At 44.2% G+C, this 24,390-nt stretch overlaps 1 protein-coding gene and 1 long non-coding RNA gene across 2 annotated transcripts in view; both read right to left on the bottom strand.

The window, feature by feature from the left end:
- The window catches only part of LOC134596911 (protein D7-like), a 28,918-nt gene extending 10,478 nt beyond the window's left edge, over positions 1-18,440 (bottom strand). Inside the window, exons 1-3 of the mRNA XM_063444798.1 lie at positions 18,373-18,440; positions 16,307-16,375; positions 11,503-11,587 (exon numbers count right to left, since the gene is read on the bottom strand). Of these exons, the coding sequence (XP_063300868.1) occupies positions 11,503-11,587; positions 16,307-16,375; positions 18,373-18,415 (197 nt within the window). The 5' untranslated portion in view covers positions 18,416-18,440. The remainder of the gene's footprint in view (positions 1-11,502; positions 11,588-16,306; positions 16,376-18,372) is intronic.
- LOC134596927 (uncharacterized) lies at positions 18,435-22,757 on the bottom strand. The gene is made up of 3 exons (XR_010090336.1): positions 22,695-22,757; positions 21,984-22,089; positions 18,435-18,499 (listed from the first exon to the last, which is right to left on the bottom strand). It is a non-coding gene; the product is annotated as an uncharacterized LOC134596927 (long non-coding RNA).
- Positions 22,758-24,390: the final 1,633 nt, after the last annotated feature.

The raw sequence follows: 24,390 nt of genomic DNA, 5'->3' as shown, positions 1-24,390 counted from the left end.
TGAATACAGTAAGATTTTGCTATATTAATGGAGGCATGAGGGGCCCACGGGGGCTAGATGGTGGTGTTAACACTACAGGGTCATGAATTCATGTTTGTGTTCCTGACCCTATAGTGATCCTTTAACCCCTTAAGGACCAAACTTCTGGAATAAAAGGGAATCATGACATGTCACACATGTCATGTGTCCTTAAGGGGTTAAGATAATGCTGACTTTGGTCTCTCTAACACTGTGGCATGTTCCGTTTCTTCTACAGTCACTACATACACATTTACTCTGTCCCAGACTATATACCAGGAACTTCTGCCTGCTAGTAAGAAGGTAAGGAGACATGTGGACCAGCGACTGCTAGGGAACAGTCCTTAGAAAGCGTTGAGCGAGCGCATCATTAGATGCATTTATGCCAAGCTCAAGGTGCTGTCTGCATAGTATGCCCTTAGTTGGCCAGCTGCATGATTGGCAGGCAGCCTGACATGCATTCATGCCAGGTTGGCCTTCTAATTCTTTGGGCAGACATGTCCTCTTTTTGGGCATGTTTGCACTTTTGGCAGGTTACGTGATTTGTGACTTTTACCGCACCCATTGACTTCCTGCTTGACTGGACACTGCTGTTAGGGTTATGGATTTACTTGAAAGATGAAAACATAAATTAGAGAGAGATTAGCCTAGGGTATGTGTTGTCTTATAGCTGCTGTTTTCTTTCTCTCCAGCACCATCTCCATCAGATAGATGACGCTTGGGAGTGTTTTACTGTTTTTGGTCGATATGATCCTGTAATTAGGACCGTCATAATTGTCAGCACCAGGCCCACTGGGCTCTTAATCTGGCCCTGATTAGAATGTCCACCTTCAATGAAGGTTATATTTTCTGTTCAGTTAAATATCTGTTCCGTTATGCAGGGGAGCTTTCTTGTGCGAGTCTGGAGCCTCTATCACCGACCTGCGGCTCGAAATTAAATTTGGGCCTACAAGCTTGAGGTGGGCCTCGAGGAGGAGAAGCGGCCGTTCTCCTTCCTGGGCCTTCTGCAATAACTGAAGAGGTGCCCCATTCACCCCCCTTTGGACCGGTGGGGGTTATCCTGGCCCCCACCAGGGAAAAAAAAACAGTGGACCTTGTGACGATACAGCTAAAATCTACTGGAACAGGGCACGACCGCGTGGCGCTGTTAAAATGGCCACCACAACAATCACACACTCAGTGAGCAGCTGGGAAGCCAAATTTACAGCTACCTTTGACGCGATCTGCACAGCATTTTGGAGCCGATTGGAGGCACGTCAAGCAGAACGGATACTCACCATACCCTCGGTATTCACTGTACCCCCTGGGCTAAGAATCACAACGGCGCGGCGCCCATCAAGCAGCCACACGCAACCACGATCCACGGGCGCGGAAAATCAAACGCGGACGGCCGACCGCACCATTCCCGGTCTCTGTTTTCTCCAGAGGAGGAATGAACTCGATCCCCAGGAGTGCCTGAACCAGCGGACCCACAGATCAGGCCCACCTGAAAGCCTTGAAGCAGCAGGGATTGTCACATCGGCATGTAGCCGTCGTAATGCACCCGAGCTTCCCTATCCACACAATAGCCTCAACCCAGCACAAAACCGTGACGGGGAAACAGAGCCTTAGTGAACTTTCTGCGTGCACCTTGAGTTTGCCGACTAACGGAGTAGGCTGACCTTGCTTCTTTCACTGTCTGCATGCCCACACTCTGAGCACCGTCTGAGATCAGTGGACGCCATTTGACATAATAGACATGTTACCTTTTATATGCAATTCGTAAAGTCTGTTAGCCATACGTTTCAGCAGGACCCAGTGGTATCAAAGCTTAATAGTTTTATAAGATGATCCAGCAAGCTTAAACATTTTATTTTTACAAGTTTGTAACTCTATTATAATTTCTTATACTAGGCATGTTTGCAGTTAGCATGTTTCCTAATAGCCTGAAGCAACAAGCACACTCACCTAGCACTCAGTCTGCTTACTGGGCAAACATCATACTCCTGTTTTAATTTTACCTTAGCCTAGAGAGTTTCCTAGGGGCAGGAATATGTTATTTAAATGTGCATCTAACTATCTCTCGTAGTTTAATTATCTCTACTCTGCTAAGGTTGAAGTAGACATGCCATTCTAGCCTGTTTCTACACAATAACAAAAATGTGCAGTTCCTAAATGCCAAATGTAAATTTTTGTTGTTGATCCATACCTGCATGCTGTTGTGACACTTCACACATGATTGTGACTCTCTTGCACAGAAAAAATAAAGAATAAAAAAAATAAATAGATCTGAATAGAGAAAGGTTTGTTGAGAATTTCTATTTGAGTTTTAGTTAGTTTATTTGAAGATTTATTTATCTTTATTGTATTTTTCAAATGAATTAGAAATACTATCAGGGGACAAACATATCTTTCCCTCATATACAACTTTTGAAATCATTCTCGATATATATATATGTTTTATAATAAATATTTTAAACCCCCCTGAAAATGGGCAGGGATTTCTGCCATTCTTGATGGCAATTCAAAAATGAAGAAAGAGAACCACGAGGTCAACCTGTAAGACTTCTGACTTCTGTATATATACAGAATATATATATATATAGGAAAGAGACTGTAAGGCGGGGAGGAGCGTGGGCGGAGCCTGACCCAGTGCTGAGGGACATCCAGTGGCGTACACATGACCCATGGGGCCCCGGTGCGAAAATTGATCCGTGGCCCCCCCCCAACCCCCCGCGCTTACTCTGGCAGGCCGGGGCCGCAACACATTGCGGCGGGCACCTGGTCGCAGGGCTGCGAACCCTGCGACCGCGGTATGTACGCCAACGCATGCAGATGCACACACACTTAAAGGACCACTACAGACACCCAGATCACATCAGCTCAATGAAGTGGTCTGGGTGTCAGGTCCCTCTAGTTTTAACCCTGCAGCTGAAAACATAGCAGTTTCAGAGAAACTGCTATGTTTCACTGAGGGTTAATCCAGTCTCTAGTGGCTGTCTCACTGACAGCCGCTAGAGGCGCTTCCGCGATTCTAAGACACAGAACGTCCATAGAAAAGCATTGAATAATGCTTTCCTATGTGCGGTTTGAATGCGTGCGCGGCTCTTGCCGCGCATGCGCATTCGGAGCTGAGAGGCGGAGGGATCCCCTGCGCCAAGGGAGTCCGGCGCTGGAGAAAGGTAAGTGCTGAAGACACACACACACTCACGAACAGACGCATACACACTAGCTAACAGACACACACATTTACTGACAGAGACACACTCAGCGACAGACATACATACATACACACTCACTTACAAAACATACACTCTCACTGACAAACACAAACTCACTAACAGACATCAGACTCACTAACACACACACAAACACACTCAGTAACAGACACACACAGTAACACACTCACTGACACTCACTAGCAGACACACACTCAACAGACACACTCACTCACTGACACTAGCAGACACACACACTCTAACACTCACACTAACACACTCAGTAACAGACACACACAGTAACACACTCACTGACACTCACTAGCAGTCACAAACACTCTAACACACACACTCACACTAACACTTACACTAACACTTACACACACTCACACGTTTTTTTTTTATTATTATTTAATCCCCCCAGCCTCCTTACCTTTTGGAGTGCTGAGGGGATTTCCTGGGGTCCAGTGGTGCTGCTCTGCTCCTGGGGGGGGCGGTCACCCGGCGGGCAGTCAGGCTGGCGGGCGCGCGAGGGAGCACTCTCCCCTGAGTGCTTCCTCTTCAGCTCCCTCGCGCGCCGCGTACTGATACCGGCGCCGGAAGATGACGTCATCTTCCGGCTCCGGTATCAGTGCGGTGCGCGAGGGAGTTGAAAAGGAAGCACTTAGGGGAGAGTGCTCCCTCGCGCACCCGCAGGACTGGCCGTGGGGTGACAGCAGGGCCAGCCTCGGGGGGCCCGGAGGTTGCCGGCTCTAGGGCCCCCCAGGAGAAGAGGCTGGCCAAGTGGCTACATACCGGGTCGCAGGGGCGGCCGGGCCCCCTGGTGGGCCGGGCCCGGTCGCAGCCGCGACCCCTGCGACCCTGGTATGTACGCCATTGGGGACATCGGCACTGGATTCAGGTAAGTGTCTGAAGGGATTTTAACCTCTTCAGCGATATCGGATGCGGGGTGGGAGGAAGGGGGGCACTCCAGTTTTCTACAGTGCTCGGAATATGGGTTTGTTTTCCTGGCACTAGAGAATACCTTTAAATGTCTTTTAACCTGCACTTAAACAAATCAGTCCATTCGAGATTTACTTTTTGAGTATTATTAATTAAATAAGACTCCACAGTTATATCCCAGTCAATTCAATTAGCTTGGTTGCAAATTAAAAGGCACTTGAGTCTTTCATGCCAGCTGAAACTGATTTGTGCACAAGTCTAGTTTAGGCATCGGTAGGCAGGGCCTTTAACATTAATATCTGTGATATGAACATAAAATGTAAAAATATATCACATACTGGCCTCAAGTCTATTTAAAAAAAGAAGCTGTTAGAAAATAGACTCAGGAGTGAAAAAGTTGTTTATCACACTTAAGATAACAAACACCTAGAGACTTGGTGCCAAACTAACATGCATTAACATTTGTATGGTAGAAGGCATTGCTTGACAAGAAGATTGAATGGCCACCTTAGTCCATCTCTCTTCAACCCTTGGTCACTTTCTGCACTTTGAAAGATGCTTTATAGAAAATGGAGCACGCACAACTCTGTGGCAACCCCTCCACATCCAAAATTCAGCAGGAGCATATTTCCTTCTTAAAACCAAATTATTTACAGACCCTTGAGGGCCCAAACTCTCAGACTACACTGGACAAGATGGACCATCTTCCCTGGATTCTTCCATGCCAGAGAGCAGTGCAGCCAATTCCTTTCCTCACATAGGGAAGTGCTCGGACTTGGACTGGTACACCCTAATTGCATGACTCACATAATGGAAAATTGCAACAAAAAAATTTAGGTTAGTTCAAACCTGGTATTCTACCACTACTATTGAGGGCTACATGCAGACCTTGATATCACATGTATAGAAACCCCCTGTGCAGTGTCCACCATGGAATTATCAGTCCACCAGCAAGCTACACATATTGAAGATCTCAGGTTACAAACTAAGGATTTGGAAAATATCTAGTGTAGAGGTAACATAAGGGTAACTGACTATGAGCAAACTAAAGGCCAGAAGGACTTATACATTAGTTTTCAATCATATCCTATGCCACCAATTGAACACTAACAACGAAGACTGGACCCCAAACAATAGCATTCATTAGCAACTCCCAGAACTCAAAGCAACCAAGCACTGCAGAAACACCTAAGCAGAGGTATCTATGGAGATTTATTTAAGAATATCTGTACTACTTATTGTTTCCCTCTATTTCTTAATCTCATGTTCTTCTTCTCCAAACATTTTAATCACTCGGTCTCTGTGACACTGTCCTCTTGTGCTTTTCCTCCTATCTCTCTCAACGATCATTCAGTGTCTCCTTTACCCAATGATACCTCCTTCTTTCGTCCTGTCTCAGTTGGTGTCCCCCAAGGCTCTGATCTTGGTCCCCTTTTATTTTCTCTCAATACTGCCTCTCTTGGCAAATGTATTACCTCATTTGGATTCCACTACCACCTGTACGCTGATGACACCCAGATATATTTCTTCTACCTGGACCACTTCCCTCCCTTGCAACGTGTCACTGCTTGCCTTTCTTCAATCACTGATTGGATGTCCTCCTGCTTTTCGAAACTGAATCTCTCTAAAACTGAGCTTTTTCTCCTCCTAATACTGATCCTCCTCTTTCGCTCTCCCTTCAAGTTACTGGTACCCACATCAGCCCATCCTTGCATTCACGCTGTCTTGGTGTTATATTCGCTTAGTTCCACAGCTCCCTCTTCCCAAAGCACTAAATCAGCCACCATCCCCGTCACACACTGCTCCAGAACCCCTAATTCGACTCCAATCGTACCCCAACACCAAGCCTCACCACCGCAACTATGGGAGGCGGGAAGAAAAAAAAGGACCTTACACCATCAGTCGCCTCGATGTTCCCCACGCCAGGGGACTCTCAGAGGCCTACCCACTCCTACCATGTGGACGACCAGGGATCCGATTCCAAAGGGGCCGACCTCACTTCCGACCCCTCAGCCCCCCTTACAATCAGGGTCCTCCGCAATGTGCTGAGGGAGGCCACGACGGACATAAAATCCCACGTGGCCATGGAGATTGGCAAGCAACTGGCAGGCCTCAGAGCGGACGTGGAAGCACTAAACTCCCGCACCGACCAGACAGAGGTATGGCTCTCTACCCTGGCGACAGCCTCAACAACACAGTCTCAGGAGATCTCCTACCTCCACGGCCGTCTGTCCGCGATGGAGGATGGCCTGGAAGACCTCAACAATAGGTCACGGAGAAACAATATTCGCATACGGGGCCTACCCGAAACGGTCCCACCGGAGTCCTTGATCTCAACCCTTAGAGGCATCTTTAAAACAATGGCCCCAGAGCTATCAATACAAAACTTGGAAATGGACAGAGCTCACAGGACGCTGCACCCACTAAACTTAAATATCTCTACCCCAAGGGACGTTATCACCCATCTACACTATTTCCAAACAAAGGAAAAACTGCTACATTTAGCTAGAGATCGACCACCGAAATATAAAGATTCCCGCCTGACATTCTTCCAGGACTTGGCCCCTACAACGTTAACGAAAAGGAGGGACCTGAAGCCTCTAACCCTGGTCCTCCAGCAACAAGGACTTAAATACACCTGGGGACACCCTTTTAAGCTCATAGTCAAAAGAGACGATCAAACACACATCCTCACCTCGGCTGCTGAAATGGGCCCGATGGCGGACTCCCTGGGCATCCAACTGCTGAACCCCACACCCCTCTCAGAGTACGGAAGGAGGGAATGCTCCAAATAAAGACAGATCCCCTCGCCCGGCCAAGCAAAAAAGGTTTACCCAGACTACAGAGGGCGCCACCTCGAGGAGGCATCAAGAGGACCATCTACCAGACCGCCCAGAGCACTAGGTAGGCCCCTATAAGCATACTTTCAGCCCGCTCCACCGGCGGATAGAGGCACTCCACAATGAGGATGCCTGAGCCCCACGAATGAACATGCCCCCAATGGACAATATGGTCCCAATCCCCCCGTTGCTCACCAGGCGCCTATACTGACCTCCTGGACGATCCCGACACTACTTCCCAGACGGGCCCTCCATCTCTCCTCGGAACCACGACTGGTAGACGGGCCCAAAACAACCACCCAGCTTCAATCACCTCACGCCGAAGATACCGACCTCGGAACACAAAAGCCCAACAGCCCAGAAGATGGAAACCATCATGCGAGGTCGCAAGTACTATCCCCCCACAAAATAGAGGGAAGGTGGGAGATCTGCCTGAACCCCGATATGGGAACCACCGGAACCGCAACTGGCAGATGCCCGCTGCCCCGGGGGGACCCTTGACGTCTCTGCCACCTGAAGTGGGTATACACCCTGAGAACTGTGAGACACACTCCCCAGAAAAATGACCCCGTATGGCTGCGAAAGATGGGAGTAAGAGGTGAACCTTATCAGGACAACTTACAATCCCCTAAATGCACACCCAGTACCTTATCAGCATACACAACCAATCGGAATGAAAAGAATAAAATGCATCTCCCTCAACTGCAAGGGTTTGAATAACCCCGCTAAGCACCATCAACTAATGCGCTGGGCTGATAGCACAGGAGCCGAGATAATCCTCCTCCAAGAAACGCACTTTGATAACTCAAGACCATTCCCCTTAAAAAACAGACACTACAAGGAATGCCATTTAGCGAACTCCCCAAATGGAAAACACAACAGAGAAGCCATACTAATCCGGAACACATGCCCCATACAATTCAAGTGCACGGTCATCGATCACCAGGGCAGATTCCTGACCGTGGCAGGACACCATGGCACACAGAAATATGCAGTCATCTCTGTATAGGCCCCCAATACCTCTGACCCGCCCTTCTGGACAGCCCTACGGGCCCACCTAAAGCTATTCCCCTCCCATCATATGATACTCGGGACTTCAACGCAGTCCTAGCCCTCCAGATAGATCGTAAACGCCACCTGAATCACAAAACCAAAGCACCCTCCTCGGCCAGAACAGACAAACTGCTTTCATATTTCGTACTCCGCTCCAGCCTCCACGACATCTGGAGAATACAAAACCCCACAACCGCTGACTTTACCTTTTATTCCCACCCACAACTTTCCTACTCCAAGATCGATATTGTGGCGAAAGTGACCTCGCCACTGGTTTTTGGAGGGGCCTGTTTGCCAGCCTCCTGCCCTGCGACTATGGCCCTGGGATGTATTGCCCTTTAAGGAACCGATTCGGTCATATTGTATTTTATTATGCGGCGGCTGGCCCTTTAAGAACCATCTAGGGACATACTGTGGAGTTACTGGGTGGCCACCATTTCATGTATCAGAGGCACATGGTGAGAACAATGGATGAAGCACATGGTGAGAACAATGGATGGCGGCCATTTTAACTCACAGACACTGTTTTGACTTTTCTACACGGTGCCATCTGGCCAGTGTTTGATGCACAAAGACATCGTTTAGTAGTTTTAAACTACAGAACAGGGGACACATTTAACAGTAATTATTTTTCATATAGCCTGTATATGTTCTGCGGAATCTGCATTAAACCGTATCTTCCAAACTACTGAACTTTTTATGGGATTATTGCATGTTTTGGGGTCCCTGTGATATGTTTTATAATACTGTATTTTCCTGATAATTGTATCACAGGCAGAGGGGAGGATTTCTGATGTAATGAATGGGAGTGTTAGCTGTGTTGTAATGTGTTGATTGGTTGTTCTTCAAAGCCCTGTGGGCAGTACTATGTTTGTAGAATGTGAATAAAAGAGGCTGTATGTGCCAGTACAGTCAGTTCTACTTCACCCTCAATCTAGAGTCCTGTCTCTTATTGGGGGAATTGCTATATCACTACAAGGGATTGCTATGCTCTGCATACTCCCTTAGCTAATCACTACTAAGCTCTTTTAAGAGCTTGTTCCTGCTTCACTCTCTTGGAGGAGAGGTTCACCCACTGGAACCTGGAGCCTTGTCGTAGGCCCAGGGTGGGTAGGAGACAGCGAGACCCCAACCAAGCTGCGGCGGTTCGTGGGGTCTACGGTGGTTGTGGTGTCTGGCGGAGCGCTTGGAACCCTCTGTAAGCGCTAGGAGCATCCTTCAACCGAGGTACCCAGTCGGGGTGCCAGATGATCCGTTACAGATATGATCCTGGTCTCCCCCTCCCTCTTCTCCCAGGATATCACGACAAAGATCGGCAACACTCGGCCACGGCAACACTCAGATCTCGCGAGAGTGAACTCTAGCCCCGCAGGCTAGAGTTCACTCTCCACTGGACCACCACGGATGGCACATGGCAGCAAGGATCCCCCCTCCCTACATAAGGTAAGAAGGGAGGGGGGATATTTACTAATCTTCCCCCACCTTCACAATCCCTCCAAACATACAGCACCCTCACACATACAGCACCCTCACACACACAGCACACAAACAGCACCCTCACAGCACCCACACACATACAGCACCCACACACATACAGCACCCACACACACACAGCACACATACAGCACCCTCACACATACAGCACCCTCACACACACACAGCACGCTGACACACACAGCACACTAACAGGACCCTCACACACAGCACACAAACACCCTCACACACAGCACACAAACAGCTTTGCGGTTGTAACATTACTGCAGATTTGGGATTTCTGTGGGAAAAGCAAGTCTTATGGCTTGACTGGTGTGCAGATTTTTGTTTAACATTGTATGAACTATCCACAGACTTCAGGTGGAAGGGGTTTTCAATCACAAGGGGATTTCTGTGGGAAAAGCAAATCTTATGGCTTGACTGGTGTGCAGATTTTTGTATACATGCGGCGTGTGTTTGTGCTTTAGGGTGCACACTCTAATGCAATAGGCTGCGCATGCCAATATCCACCATCCTGTTCTCCCTAAGCACTGAATTTTAATTCAGGTAAATCCTAACATTATTGCAATTACAGTTCATGGTTGCAAACATAAAATGACAGCATATGCTGATGACCTAATGTATATGACCACACAACCCTCCCTTTCATTTAAAGTGAAATGTCAGAGTTTAAATAATTTTGTTAACTCTCTAACCTAAATAACAACTCTTTAAAGTATATGTCACAACTTACCTGTATCTCATTGCTGCTCCAGCTGCAATTTTGAGCCGCGGCTACTCGAGTGCGTGCATGTACGAATACTCAGGGTGGGCTGCGACCTCCAAACTTAGATTGCATCACGTCTCCTAGGCAACGGTAGACGCTTAGGAGACTTGTGCGATCATCCCATGCTGTAGTACTGACCTGCAGAGGTGGCTGGAGACTTATTAGTGCAATTACTGCACTCTATGGCAACCCCTGTAATGGAAAGTTCCATACACCAATAGGGTGTTATGTAGACTAATCACTACAGTTGTATTTTACTATTATCACCCTATTTAAACACAGAACGGCTGAGCCTTCATTGCTCAGTTGTTCTGTGCTACCTACGCTGTTACTTTGCTGTATTCTACCTGCTCTCCGGGAATTACCCAACCTTTGGCTTGACTATGGTTTGTGAACCTTGCTGCCTGAATTTTGACTTTGGATTTCCTGACCTTGCTTTTGCCTTGCCCTTTATCGGACTCTGTTTGCCTTGGACTTTGTTTGCTTATTTTTCAAGTACTGCATTTTGGGTTCCATAACCCCAAAAACGTGACAGTATAAGATATTGGGTATCAGGGTCTTACAATCAGTTAAAACATCCCTTTTATATGAATGTCCTTTCCAATTGTGAACTACTTCTATCGCAACGCGGTGGGATCTCTGGGGGAGAGAATAGCCTTGCCTACCTCATAAGCAGCAGTATAATTTTCTTAGCTCAGTTCTCTTGCCTTCTCCAACCCTCCTTATTTTCCCTACCCTTCTCCCTTAACTAGTCCCACTCTTTTCTTCCTCCTACTGTTCTCATTCTCCCTTTTCTTCTCTTCTCCTGTCTTGGTGTCTCCTCTTTTAATTCTAGGATAACATCTCTTCTTATAACTTATTCTATACCTGTTGCTCTAAAGGTGCATTAGGTCTAGTACATTAATTAAGCCTGATACATTAAAATACCTATGGTTTAATGATATATGTAACCAATGCCTCAATTACATTCTATCAGTCTTAAATGGTCTATGATTATTGATTGGTTTCAAATTATATTTTTATTTCATTTTGACTGGATTTAATGCCAGACGAAAACTAGCAGCCACACCCGATACACAGGTCAAGTGCTCAATAAAAATTGTCTGAAAAATGTGTTTCGGAAAACACATTTATCAGTCTTTTTAATTACTAAACTACAAATACAATTTCAGATTTCACACCAGGAACTTACCTGGACAGATCAGATTTATCGTAAGGTTTGGTGTTCCCAAAGTCATTTAGGATAAAGGGTGTAACTCTACTGTCTTGTGCATTGTCTGCAAAGAAAAACATAACAATATAACTAATGTATAATAAAAAATTGTCTTTTCTGTGTGACTTCATTCAGTTTATAATCGTTTTATTAAGAGCTGACAAGAATTTCAGTTAAGCAGTGGTGGCACTAATATAGAGAGGGCACTGTTGGAAAAAAAAATTGTTTTGGACCCCTCTAGCACAAAGATGGCAAAAATCTCCACCTGTCGATCTCCCATGATGCTATGTCAGCTGGGGATTTACGATTTGCCCATCCTTGCAGGGTTGTAGAGTATGTGTTTGCATGTAGGCATTTATTTGTATGTACTGTTGCCATTTGAATGCAATGGTGTACTTGTGCGTAGTGTTTACATTTGACTGCAGGGTGTGTTTTGTATGTGGTGTTGGCTTTTACATGTAAGTGTGCTTTTGTGTGTAGTGTTGGCGTTTGAATAAAGGGGTGTTTGTATATATTTATGGAGTCTGAATTCAGGTGTGTGTGCAAATGTAATGTTTGTGTTTGATTGCAGGGGTGTGTTTGTATGCTGTGTTGGTGGTTGATTGCTGGGATACATGCACATACACGCATACACTCCCACATACATACATACAGGGGTCAAGTCCTGGGGAAAAAAGTGTGGGAACTCACCCAAGATTCCTGCCCCCCCACCAGTCGTGAGTGCAGAGTGTGTATAATGAATGCAGTGTGTGTAGTGAGTGCAGTGTGTATAATGAATGTAGTGTGATTGTAGTGAGTGCACAGTGTGTATAGTGAATGTAGTGTGTTTGTAGTGATTGCAGTGTGTATAGTGAATGTAGTGTGTTTGTAGTGATTGCAGTGTGTATAGTGAATGTAGTGTGTTTGTAGTGAGTGCAGAGTGTGTATAGTGAATGTCGTGTGTTTGTAGTGAGTGCAGGGTGTGTATAATGAATGCAGTGTTTGTAGTGAGTGCAGTGTGTATAATGAATGTAGTGTGATTGTAGTGAGTGCAGAGTGTGCATAGTGAATGTAGTGTGTTTGTAGTGAGTGCAGAGTGTGTACAGTGAATGTTGTGTGTTTGTAGTGAGTGCAGGGTGTGTATAATGAATGCAGTGTGTGTAGTGAGTGCAGTGTGTATAATGAATGTAGTGTGATTGTAGTGAGTGCACAGTGTGCATAGTGAATGTAGTGTGTTTGTAGTGATTGCAGTGTGTATAGTGAATGTAGTGTGTTTGTAGTGAGTGCAGAGTGTGTATAGTGAATGTAGTGTGTTTGCAGTGAGTGCAGAGTGTGTATAGTGAATGTAGTGTGTGTAGTGAGTGCAGAGTGTGTACAGTGAATCTTGTGTGTTTGTAGTGAGTGCAGGGTGTGTATAATGAATGCAGTGTGTGTAGTGAGTGCAGTGCGTATAATGAATGTAGTGTGATTGTAGTGAGTGCAGAGTGTGCATAGTGAATGTAGTGTGTTTGTAGTGAGTGCAGAGTGTGCATAATGCATGCAGAGTGTGTATAGTGAATATAGTGTGTGTAGTGAGTGCAGAGTGTGTATAGTGAATGAAGTGTGTTTGTAATGAATGCAGAGTGTGTATAATGAATGTAGTGTGTTTGTAGTAATTGCAGATTGTGTATAATGAATGCAGTGTGTGTGTGCTGGATGAAGTGTGTGTGTGTGTGTGCTGGATGATGTGTGTGTGTGTGCTGAATGATGTGTGTGTGTGTTGGATGATGTGTGTGTGTGCTAGATAATGTGTGTGTGTGTGTGTGCTGGATGTTGTGTGTGTGTGCTGGATAATGTGTGTGTGTGTGTTGGAAGATGTGTGTGTGTGCTGGATGATGTGTGTGTGTGTGTTGGATGATGTGTGTGTGTGCTAGATAATGTGTGTGTGTGCTGGATGTTTGTGTGTGTGTGTGCTGGATAATGTGTGTGTGTGTTGGATGATGTGTGTGTGTGTGCTAGATAATGTGTGTGTGTGCTGGATGTTGTGTGTGTGTGTGTGTGCTGGATAATGTGTGTGTTGGATGATGTGTGTGTGTGTTTGCTGGATGATGTGTGTGTGTGTGTGTGCGTGTGTGCTGGATGATGTGTGTGTGTGCTGGATGATGTGTATGTGTGTGTGTGCTGGATGATGTGTGTGTGTGTGGGTCCAGGATGGTGTGTGTGTTTGTGCTGGATGATGTGTGTGTGTGTGTGTGCTGGATGATGTGTGTGTGTGTGCTGGATGATGTGTGTGCGTGTATGTGCTGGATGGTGTGTGTGTGTGTGCTGGATGATGTGTGTGGGTGGGTGCTGGATGGTGTGTGTGTTTGTGCTGGATGAAGTGTGTGTGTGCTGGATGATGTGTGTGTGTGCTGGATGATGTGTGTGTGTGTGCTGGATGATGTGTGTGTGTGGGTCCAGGATGGTGTGTGTGTGTGCTGGATGATTGTGTGTGCGTGCTGGATGATGTGTGTGTGTGCTGGTTGATGTGTGTGTGTGTGTGCTGGATGATGTGTGTGTGTGTTGGATGATGTGTGTGTGTGCTAGATAATGTGTGTGTGTGCTGGATGTTGTGTGTGTGTGTGCTGGATAATGTGTGTGTGTGCTGGATGTTGTGTGTGTGTGTGCTGGATAATATGTGTGTGTGTTGGATGATGTGTGTGTGTGTTTGCTGGAGGGTGTGTGTGCGTGTGTGCTGGATGATGTGTGTGTGTGCTGGATGGTGTGTGTGTGTGCTGGATGATGTGTGTGTGTGGGTGCTGGATGGTGTGTGTGTTTGTGCTGGATGATGTGTGTGTGTGCTGGATGATGTGTGTGTGTGTGTGTGTTGTATGATGTGTGTGTGTGTGCTGGATGATGTGTGTGTGTGAGTCCAGGATGGTGTGTGTGTGTGTGTGCTGGATGATTGTGTGTGCGTGCTGGATGATGTGTGTGTGTGCTGGTTGATGTGTGTGTGTGTGTGTGTGCTGGATGATGTGTGTGTGTATGTGTGCTGGATGATGTGTGTGTGTGCTGGATGTTTGTGTGTGTGTTTGTGTGTGTGTGCTGGATGTTGTGTGTGTGTGTGCGTGCTGGATAATGTGTGTGTGTTGGATGATGTGTGTGTGTGTTTGCGGGATGATGTGTGCGTGTGCTGGATGATGTGTGTGTGCTGGATGATGAGTGTGTGCGGGTGCTGGATAATGTGTGTGTGGGTGCTGGATGATGTGTGTGTGTGTGTGTGTGCTGGGTGGTATGTGTGTTTGTGCTGGATGATGTGTGTGTGTGTGCTGGATGATGTGTGTGTGCTGGATGATGTGTGTGTGTGTGTGTGTGCTGGATGATATGTGTGTGTGCTGGATGATAGGGGGGAAGCAGTTTTTTTAATGTATGTGTTTATATGTTTTATTTTAGATCGCCTGGTGGTCCGGTGGAGGGAGCCTCTCGCAATGCGTTCCCATGCGTTCCTTCACTTTTTCCAAAGAATAAACGCCGTTCCCGCTAGTGATCCTGCAGGACCTGCCCTGCTACCTGCTCACATTCGTGAGACCCGCGGCCGTTAGGTCTGCCTGGACGTTGGCAGGCGGGCATTCCCTCCAATGGCCATTGGAGTAACTAAATGGCCTCCATTTGTTTAAATATACATAGGGATTTAGGAGAGAGTACAGGTAACTTTTTCTTTGGTTTTTACTGTATGTATTGGGGCTGATGTTTACTGTGGTCATTGCTGCCACCCAGGAGTGATGGGAGTGAGCGCAGGACTTATCTTTTCGTATTTGTACATACTTACGCATGCACACACTGACACAAATACACATATACATACAAAATGGCACACACATAGATAGATACATGCACACATGCCATAATTTTTATATTTGTAGCTATCCTCATGCTTACATACCTTTTGTGTGCAGGAGGGTGGCTTGCTTGGAGTCCTGGTGACGGTGGCTGAGTCTAATGGGAGTGTGGGTCTGGAGCTTGCTCTCTCCTTGGTATCCCCCACTCCTCTTTCGCCTCCTATGTCTCCCATATGGCTCCCTCTCTTGACGATACTACAGTGGCCTGGTCATGCTATTAAAGGGCTACTGCACCCGACCGGGCCTCTATTCAGCAATACCCATTGGGTGGTCCTAAGTGCGTGGGCCACCCGTGGACTCCCTGACTGTGGGGGGCCCCAGTGCAGCCAAACTGCCCAGTTCCACTGCTGAGCTAAAGCCTGGTCCTCAAACAACAGCATTCATAAGATTCACCCAGAACTCTCTGCTGACAGGACTTGAAGGCCCTTTCTCAAGTCTGAAGCATTTCTGAACAATTCAAAGACGAGTTGTGATATGGGGTTAAAGCGACATGAGTGGAGATAAAGCACAGGTCTAATTTAGCATAGGGAATAAAAAAATAAAAATAAACACTATTTGTCTAGAGGGTCATAAATATTCCATTCAAATATTCAGAGAGGAGAGAAAACAAACAAACAAACAGAGCAGGAGATGGTACTAGAAGGGGGTATAGTTAAAAAACAACACAGATCATATATGTATCCACTCACATTCAAGAATCTAGAAAATGAATAAGGGCATGTATACAACCTACACATACATATATACACACATATGTATTAATACATTGATATGCAGACATACACATTTATATATACACCCATACACAGACACCTATACATACATGCACACACATATATACACATAAATAAGTACACACCCGCCATGGGCTGTTAATAGGGAATAGATCGGCATGAAAAGAAGTAAATCAGACCCTTTAAATTAATATTTGTACATAACATTGTTACCTATATCCCAGTTTTCTCCACAAGGAGGACTCTGCCAGGTAGATTGGGTATCTTTTGACTTCATTACCGCTGTTGAGACAAGACAGTTTTATGTATATCTAATAAAAGATCTGAAACAACAAAAAAAGGAAAGAAACATAGAGGATGCCACTATAATGTACTAAAGATATGGAATACTATAGGGCAGATATCATATCATAGATAATTAAGACTTAACTTTTAATAAATCATGGACTAAACAAAAAGGCTAGCAACAAAAACAAGAGGAAAAATAGTACTATTTGAAAAAGAGAGAAAGTACATCTAAAATCAATCTTAATGGTGTTGAGCTATATGTAGTGGAAGGCTGCTGATTGTCACCTTAATAAATCTTTATAACAACGCACACGTGTGAAAATTATATATAATGGCCAAAAACTTATATAAGTGATACTAAAAAAAATATGGCAAATGAATACTACATAAATTACTCACAAAGATTTAGTGTCAAAGTATCTTGGTCTAAAGTGCTACATTTGTATGTATAAGCAGAACCGCTGAGATCATGGATTGAATGAATATAGATATACTAATGACATTCAGGGATGTTGAATGGTCTCAGAGCGCCATAATCAATCTACTATTATACAGATGAAGTATAGAGGATTGACGGCACAAAACATTTACAGTCAATTGGCGTAATAAATAGGAAAATGAGCTCTGATGAGCTGAATTAGCGAAACGCGCATTAGGGACCTGGCCGCCTGCATCAGCATCTAGCTACTGTAGTGCTACCAAGCATTTTGACTTGCCATTATTTCGAAGACTTAGGCACGACAACCATCGATCTTAGCTGCTGTGGGGGACCAGTGCTATCTACTTACAGCACTTGGTGATAAGTCATACTGATTCTAATTTAAGATTGGATGGAGGGATTATCATTTTACAAGCAGTATAGGGACATATTTTTCGGGTTAAGGGGTGCCCATGAAGGCACAACAGGACAAGATATCTACTTGGACTTGCTTGCTGCATCCCCTTTTACTCCATCCCTATTTATTACACCAATTGACTGTAAGTGTTTTGGGCTGTCAATCCTAGTTTTAGTGGACCCCATACTTGTTTACCAGTTCCTACTACTTGAATTGGACACATCATATTCTTCAGTCTTTAAGGCACTGTTTACCATGACTTGTTTACATTGTAATAAGGTATTTTACGTAAATTATTTTACCATTTATTTTATTTAAACTGAAGAATGTTTCACAGAGCTAATTTTGCAACTGAAGAATAGATCACCAAAAGATGGTTAATAATGTATTAGTACATAAATGATCATTGGAAAAACTTTAGGATTATCCAATTTAAAATACAACCAAATCATGCGTTTCTATACCAGTTTTGCTGTCTTCACTGTGAGAAAATTATGTGAAACATCTGAGATAATTTGCTTAGCTGAGGATTTCTCTTTCAACAATCATAGAAAACTTAGCAATTTAAAGGCAAAAATGTTTTTTTTCAAAAATATTTACTAAATGTATCTTCTGAATGTTGCTCGTCTATATCTGAATTAATCAGAAATGGAATTGAATGTTCCAAATCATTTCAAAGCTATCTTAAAATAGGTTGGTCAAGAAGTCCTGAATAAAGAAAAAAACACTAAATAAAATTAGTTGGAGTTCTCCCTGCACTTCCTACTAGCCGAGGCGGTATAGATGTGGCAGAATGTCCCATCCAATAACCCATCCATTGCCTGCTACATGGGTGGCAAAATGCCATCAGTCAAAGATCGAAGTGTCATCCCATAAGCTAGGTACATTTCATTAACCCTTTTGAAGGGATTAACGGAAACCTAACAAAACTTTCCACTGGTCAACATAAAAATATTTCAGTTCATTTTTCTGAAACCTTTTTCTGAAAATTGTTTTTAACTATGAAGCAAATTAATTTGTGAATGTGGTTTCAGGTCAAGTTATGTGATTTTCGATGAATTGTTTAATTCATCACAGGCAAATCCAGGGCTTACTGAATTACCTTAATACCATACAGCCTATAATGAGAACAATAACATTTGTCAAGTATCGTACCAGCAATATTGTCTAAAGAAACTTTGTTTTCACAAGTTGCCATGTGCAGTTCAAGCTCCTTTTTCGGCACTCTGTGACGGGCATTGTATGGACAGGTTGCTAGTGCTTTTACAGCCACAGGATTATTCTGGAAATTAAGGATAGGATCATTTTGCATAGTTTTATAGCAGCTCAGAGAAGACATCAAGCTAAAAATGCACAGGTCTTTAAATCAGGTCTAGCAAACCAGCAGATCTTATGTTGGCTTACCACTTCCATAATATGGAAACTTTAGCTAAAAACAATCTGGCTGAGCGAAAAATCAAATGTAAAGATTTTTGAAGCCAAAACATTTATATTTTACTATGTTCTTCAATCCAATACTTCTTTTTTGCATGCTACATTATTTTGGGGCTAAAATATGTCACAAGAGGAAACTATGCTTCCCTCTGCCCATACAAGTACTTGTACTACCCTAAGGACTTCATAACAGTAGCTTCTGGAAGATGTCAGCTTGCTACAGTATAAAGATAATGACTGAATTACATGTCTAGAAATCCCTGTTATGCTATAAAAGCCCCAATGTTTGAAGATTTATGTGGAAACCTTTAACCCACAACTTATCAATATTCATGCACATACAAAATAATTCTGAGTGATCAATATGAACATTAATCAAAAGCGTAGATATGAAAACCAAAGGTATCAGTACTTAGTATGCACATAAGATCCTAAAACAAAATTCAACAAAATCCAGACATCACCATTGACAGTAACAACGTTTTCTTATGTAGAGCATGATCTAAAACTAATACAAGCAAATCTAAATCTTCACGTCTAGACAGAGAGATAAGTAGATAGATATTGTAGCTTTATTAGTTCAGTGAGGCACATGTAAAACAACAGATGAAATTAGTATTGTAACGGCTTGCTGGTACTCTGGCTGAGTATCTCCATTTCATCTCCGCTTACAACGTGTGTGTTTGTCTGTAAATGTGCGTGTGTGTGTGTGTGTGTTTTTGTGTGTCAGTGTGTATGTGTGAGTGAGTGTGTGTACAACTGTTCCAAATTATTATGCAAATTATAATTTTCTCATTTACCTAAATAATTGATGTAAATAACATTCAGCATAATTCTCTTGTTATCAACTATTAAGAGTACAATTAAAATTTTATTGAACAAACCTCCTAATGATAACAGTATTTTTTTTAAACATAAAAAACTTACAATGCACTGTTCCAAATTATTACGCACAGTAAGTTTCAAAACACTTTATAGGTTGTAAAGAACTGAAAATTGTAATTTGTTGTGTTTGCAGAATATTTACTGAAATCAAAAGCTATTTCAATCAAACTTATAACACCATTTTAACTTTTTAAACATCTTAACAGGTCACGTTACATTTTAACAGAGGACCCCTTATTGGATAGTAGCCTCACAAGTCTTGCATCCATTGAACTAGTGAGTTTTTGGACAGTTTCTGCTTGAATTTGTTTGTCAGAATAGCCTCCCAGAGCTGCTGTTTGGATGTAAACTGCCTCCCACCCTCATAGATCTTTTGCTTGAGGATGCTCCAAAGGTTCTCAATAGGATTGAGGTCAGGGGAGGATGGAGGCCACACCATGACTTTGTCTCCTTCTATCCCCATAGCAGCCATTGATGCAGAGGTATTCTTTGCAGCATGAGATGGTGCATTGTCACGCATGAAGATGATTTTATTACGGAAAGCATAGTTCTTCCTTCTGTACCAGGGAAGAAAGTGGTCAGTCAGAAACTCCACATACTTTGCAAAGGTCATCTTTACACCTTTGGGGACCCTAAAGGGGCCGACCAGCTCTCTTCCCATGATTCCGGCCCAAAACATGATTCCATCACTGCCTTGCTGACGTCGCAGCCTTGTTGGAATACGGTGGCCGTCCACCAACCATTCACTACTCCATCCATCTGGACCATCCAGGGTTGCACGGCACTCATTTGTTTGAAAATTAGTCTTCATGTATTTTTCCGTTTCTGCTTGTGAGCATTGATTAGTGGTGGCTGGATAGAAGGTTTATGCAAAGTTGCAAGACTGGAGGACTCTACACCTTGATGTCCGTGGGACTCCAGAGGCACCAGCAGCTTCAAATATCTGTTTGCTGCTCTGTAATGGTATTTTAGAAGATGCTCTCTTGATCTGATGCATGGATCTGGCAGAAATCTTCCTCAATGTGCCTTTATCTGCACGAACCAGTCTGTGCTCTGAATCAGCCACAAATCTCTTAATAGTGCGATGATCACGCTTAAGTTTTCGTGAAATATCTAATGTTTTCATACCTCGTCCAAGGCATTGAACTATTTCACTCTTTTCGGCAGCAGAGAGATCCTTTTTCTTCCCCATAAAATGGTGCTCTGCTTAATAATGTGGAACACCCTCCTTTGGTAGTTTTTCCTTAAATTGGGCTCACCTGGTAATCTAATTATCACAGGTGTCCGAGATTGTTTTCAGTGATCAAAAGAGCCCTGAGACACAATGCCATCCATGAGTTAAACTAAAAAACAAAATATTTAATCTTTGTAAAAATTAAATAGAATTTTCATAATAATTTGGAACAGGGTGTATATCTGTCAGTGTGTTTCTGTCAGTGATTGTGTGTGTGTCTGATTGTGTGTGTATGGCAGTGTGTGTCTAATTGTTTGTGCATGGCGTTGTGTGTGTGTCTGTCAGTGAATGTGTGTATGTCTTTCAGTGTGTGCCTGTGAGTGTGTGAGAGTGGGTGAGTGTGTCTTTCAGTAAATGTGGGTCGGTGTGTGTCAATGTATGTCTGTGAATGAGTGAGTGAGTGTGTGTGTGTATGTCAGTGAGTGTGTGTCTGTGAGTGAGTATGTCTGAGTTATTGTGTGTGTCTGTCAGATTGTTTCAAATCAGTGAGTGAGTGTGTGTGTGTGTATGTCAGTATATCTGAGAGTGTGTGCCTGTCATTGAGTGTGTGTGTCAGTGTGTGTCTGTCAGTTCAGTCAAACTGTGTGTTAGTCTTCAACAGGAAGAGGTGTGACCTTAACAGGAAAGGGCGTGCCAGAGGTCCATTATGCCTAGGGCAGCAAAAATCCAAAATACACCACTGGCCATGAAAGGAGGCAGAACACACAGTGCTTCACAGTCTGCTGCATATGGGGTTGTGTAACCGCAGACCAGTCAGAGTGACTTTGATGACCCTTATCCACTGCCGAAAGCGCCTTTAGTGGGAACTTACGCGGCAGCACTGGACCATGGAGCAATGGAAGAAGGTTGCCTAGTCTGATAATCACGGTTAAGGTCAGCTAATGCTCTTAGCCAATCAGTGACTCCCCATTGACAAAATTGACATGGAAAAAGTATTCTTTCCAAGCCATTTTTGTGAATGGAGAGTCACTGATTGGCTCAGAAGCTGGATGCCGCCTAGGGGCAGTTGAGATCGGCGCTAGAGGGAACTTTGGGTCTAAACTGTTCGAGAACTGTTTTTCATCTAACCTGAACTTACTGACATAAAACATCCTTTTACATGCTAAAGGGACTCAATGAGCAATTGATAAACACTGGGGTGCCAAGCTAAGCCTTCGCTGGGCTATGGCCAAACATTAGCCAGAAATGTCTATCGCAAAAAGCTAACACTTACCTGTCTGCATTTCACAAGGTGATATGGGAACCTACTAGGACGGATCATGTGGTTTTTGTCATACGGGCACTGGAGGAGACCACTTGAATCCATTGCATTTAATCAACTGCAAAAAATCATAAAATCATAAACCAATTCAGGTCCAGTTCTGATCATGACAAATCATAAAAGGTACGCATAGAGGCACAGTTGAGAACAGCAGTCACTCTATAGCATACTTCCTTATCTAGAGTGAGGAAACTCTTGCCAGGTTGATCTTGTGAGTTGAAAGCCCAGGTGGTTCTGTTTAGCTTTTGTCTAAACCATAAAAGCTAAAAGATTACTGTAATTTTACCAGTTATTTTTTTTTAAAAAAGTTCTAATTAGAGCTGCTTGTTTGATTCAGGATTTTGAATTATTGGTAAAATTTGATAATTGATTTATAATTCTGATTACCTGCAGTCTAACTTTAAATAGTACTTCCCTGCAGTACTTTTTTTTGAAGGTCTTGTCCTGTCCTGTCCTTTTTTTTAAAGACTCATAGCACAATAACTACTATAATAAACAGTAGTGGTTATGGTGCTTATAATGTCCCTTTAACACAAACCTTGTAAACGCTACATTACATTATATTGGTTATATTGGTTCAGCATTAGAAGCAGTTTTAGTTCCAATATGTGTTAATTCCATTTAAAAATAATGATAAACGTATTAATGTATTACATAACTCACCTATTACAACTAGGAGAGATATCTTCTAGATCTATGTAAAGCCCAAACTTGCCCAGATTTCCTTTAATCATCCAACTTACTTCTTTTCATAAACAAAACTACTATTGAAGTGGCAGTTAGGCTGTCTAACTGTTTAGAATACTGACAACCCCCAAGAAAACAGGTTTCCCATAGCCATCTACTGACATGCTATAGTATCTCTTTAAGTAAGAAATCTAACCTCAATTGTTTTTCCTTTCATTAATATTTGTGAAATCAATGAGTTTATTGGAGTTATACGTATACATTTAATTTGCTGCAATACTTCTCTGTCATTGATTTCCATAACGTATCATCTGCAGAGAATGATATCCTATCTATTCATATGCTGGATGTAGGACGCTCAGGGGTGGGGCTGATAAAGTACCACTTTTAGGGTGCCCATTCTACATTATCACAGAACATCTTCTATCTATTTTGATACATTTGTTTTCATTATTTATCATTTACACATTAAACATCAATTTATATAACACTCGCGTATAAAAGGTTTGTCTAATTTAGAGTAGCAAACTTTACAGTTGTTGCCATGGGCGTCCGCAGGGGAGGTATGGGGGGGGGGGGGGCACTTGCTCCCCGCCCCTCCTGCTTTTCCAGCTTGTGCTGCTGTTTTTGGTTTCAGTGTGAGAATACTCTGCAATACCGATGCCGGCCAGTAGGTGAATGGAGAAAGGCAGGGAAAGGAAGCTGCAGCTTATCCCTGCTTCTTTCTCCTGACTGCGTCCGCAGGGGAGCAGCAGCCAGCAACTGCAGAGACAGACTACAGATCAGGTAAGTTATTCATGGGGGGGCAGACTACAGATCAGATAAGTGAGACATGGGGGGGCAGCCTACAGATCAGATAAGTGACACATGGGGGGCAGCCTACAGTTTAGGTAAGTGAGGCATGGGGGGCAGACTACAGATCAGATAAGTGAGACATGGGGGGGAGCAGCCTACAGATCAGGTAAGTGAGACATGGGGGGGAGGGCAGCCTACAGATCAGGTAAGTGAGACATGGGGGGGGCAGCCTAAAGATAAGGTAAGTGAGATGTGGTGGGCAGCCTACAGATCAGGTAAGTGAGACATGTGGTGGGCAGCCTACAGATCAGATAAGTGAGGAATGGGGGGGCAACCTACAGATCAGATAAGTGAGACATGGGGGGGAGGGCAGCCTACAGGTCAGGTAAGTGAGGCATGGGGGGGCAGCCTTCAGATCAGGTAAGTGAGGCATGTGGGGGGCAGCCTACAGATCAGGTAAGTGAGACATGTGGTGGGCAGCCTACAGATCAGGTAAGTGAGGGATTGGGGGGCAGCCTACAGATCAGATAAGTGAGACATGGGGGGCAGCCTACAGATCAGGTAAGTGAGGCATAGGGGGCAGACTACAGATCAGATAAGTGATACAAGCGGAGGGGGGGAGCCTACAGATCAGATAAGTTTGACATGGGGGGGCAACCTACAGATCAGGTAAGTGAGGGATGGGTGGGCAGCCTACAGATCAGGTAAGTGAGACATGGGGGGGAGGGCAGCCTACAGACTGGCGGTGGAGAAAGGTAAGTTTTTAACCCCTTCCTCTCCATCCAGCCCGGCGGGAGTGGGACCCTGAGGGTGGGGGCACCCTCAGGGCACTATAGTGCCAGGAAAACGAGTATGTTTTCCTGGCACTATAGTGGTC

The sequence above is a fragment of the Pelobates fuscus genome, chromosome 1 (assembly GCF_036172605.1).
Source record: "Pelobates fuscus isolate aPelFus1 chromosome 1, aPelFus1.pri, whole genome shotgun sequence".
NCBI classification, from domain to species: Eukaryota; Metazoa; Chordata; class Amphibia; order Anura; family Pelobatidae; genus Pelobates; species Pelobates fuscus.
Note: the sequence above shows the minus strand (reverse complement) of the source record. Positions and strands in the feature narration are given on the sequence as shown.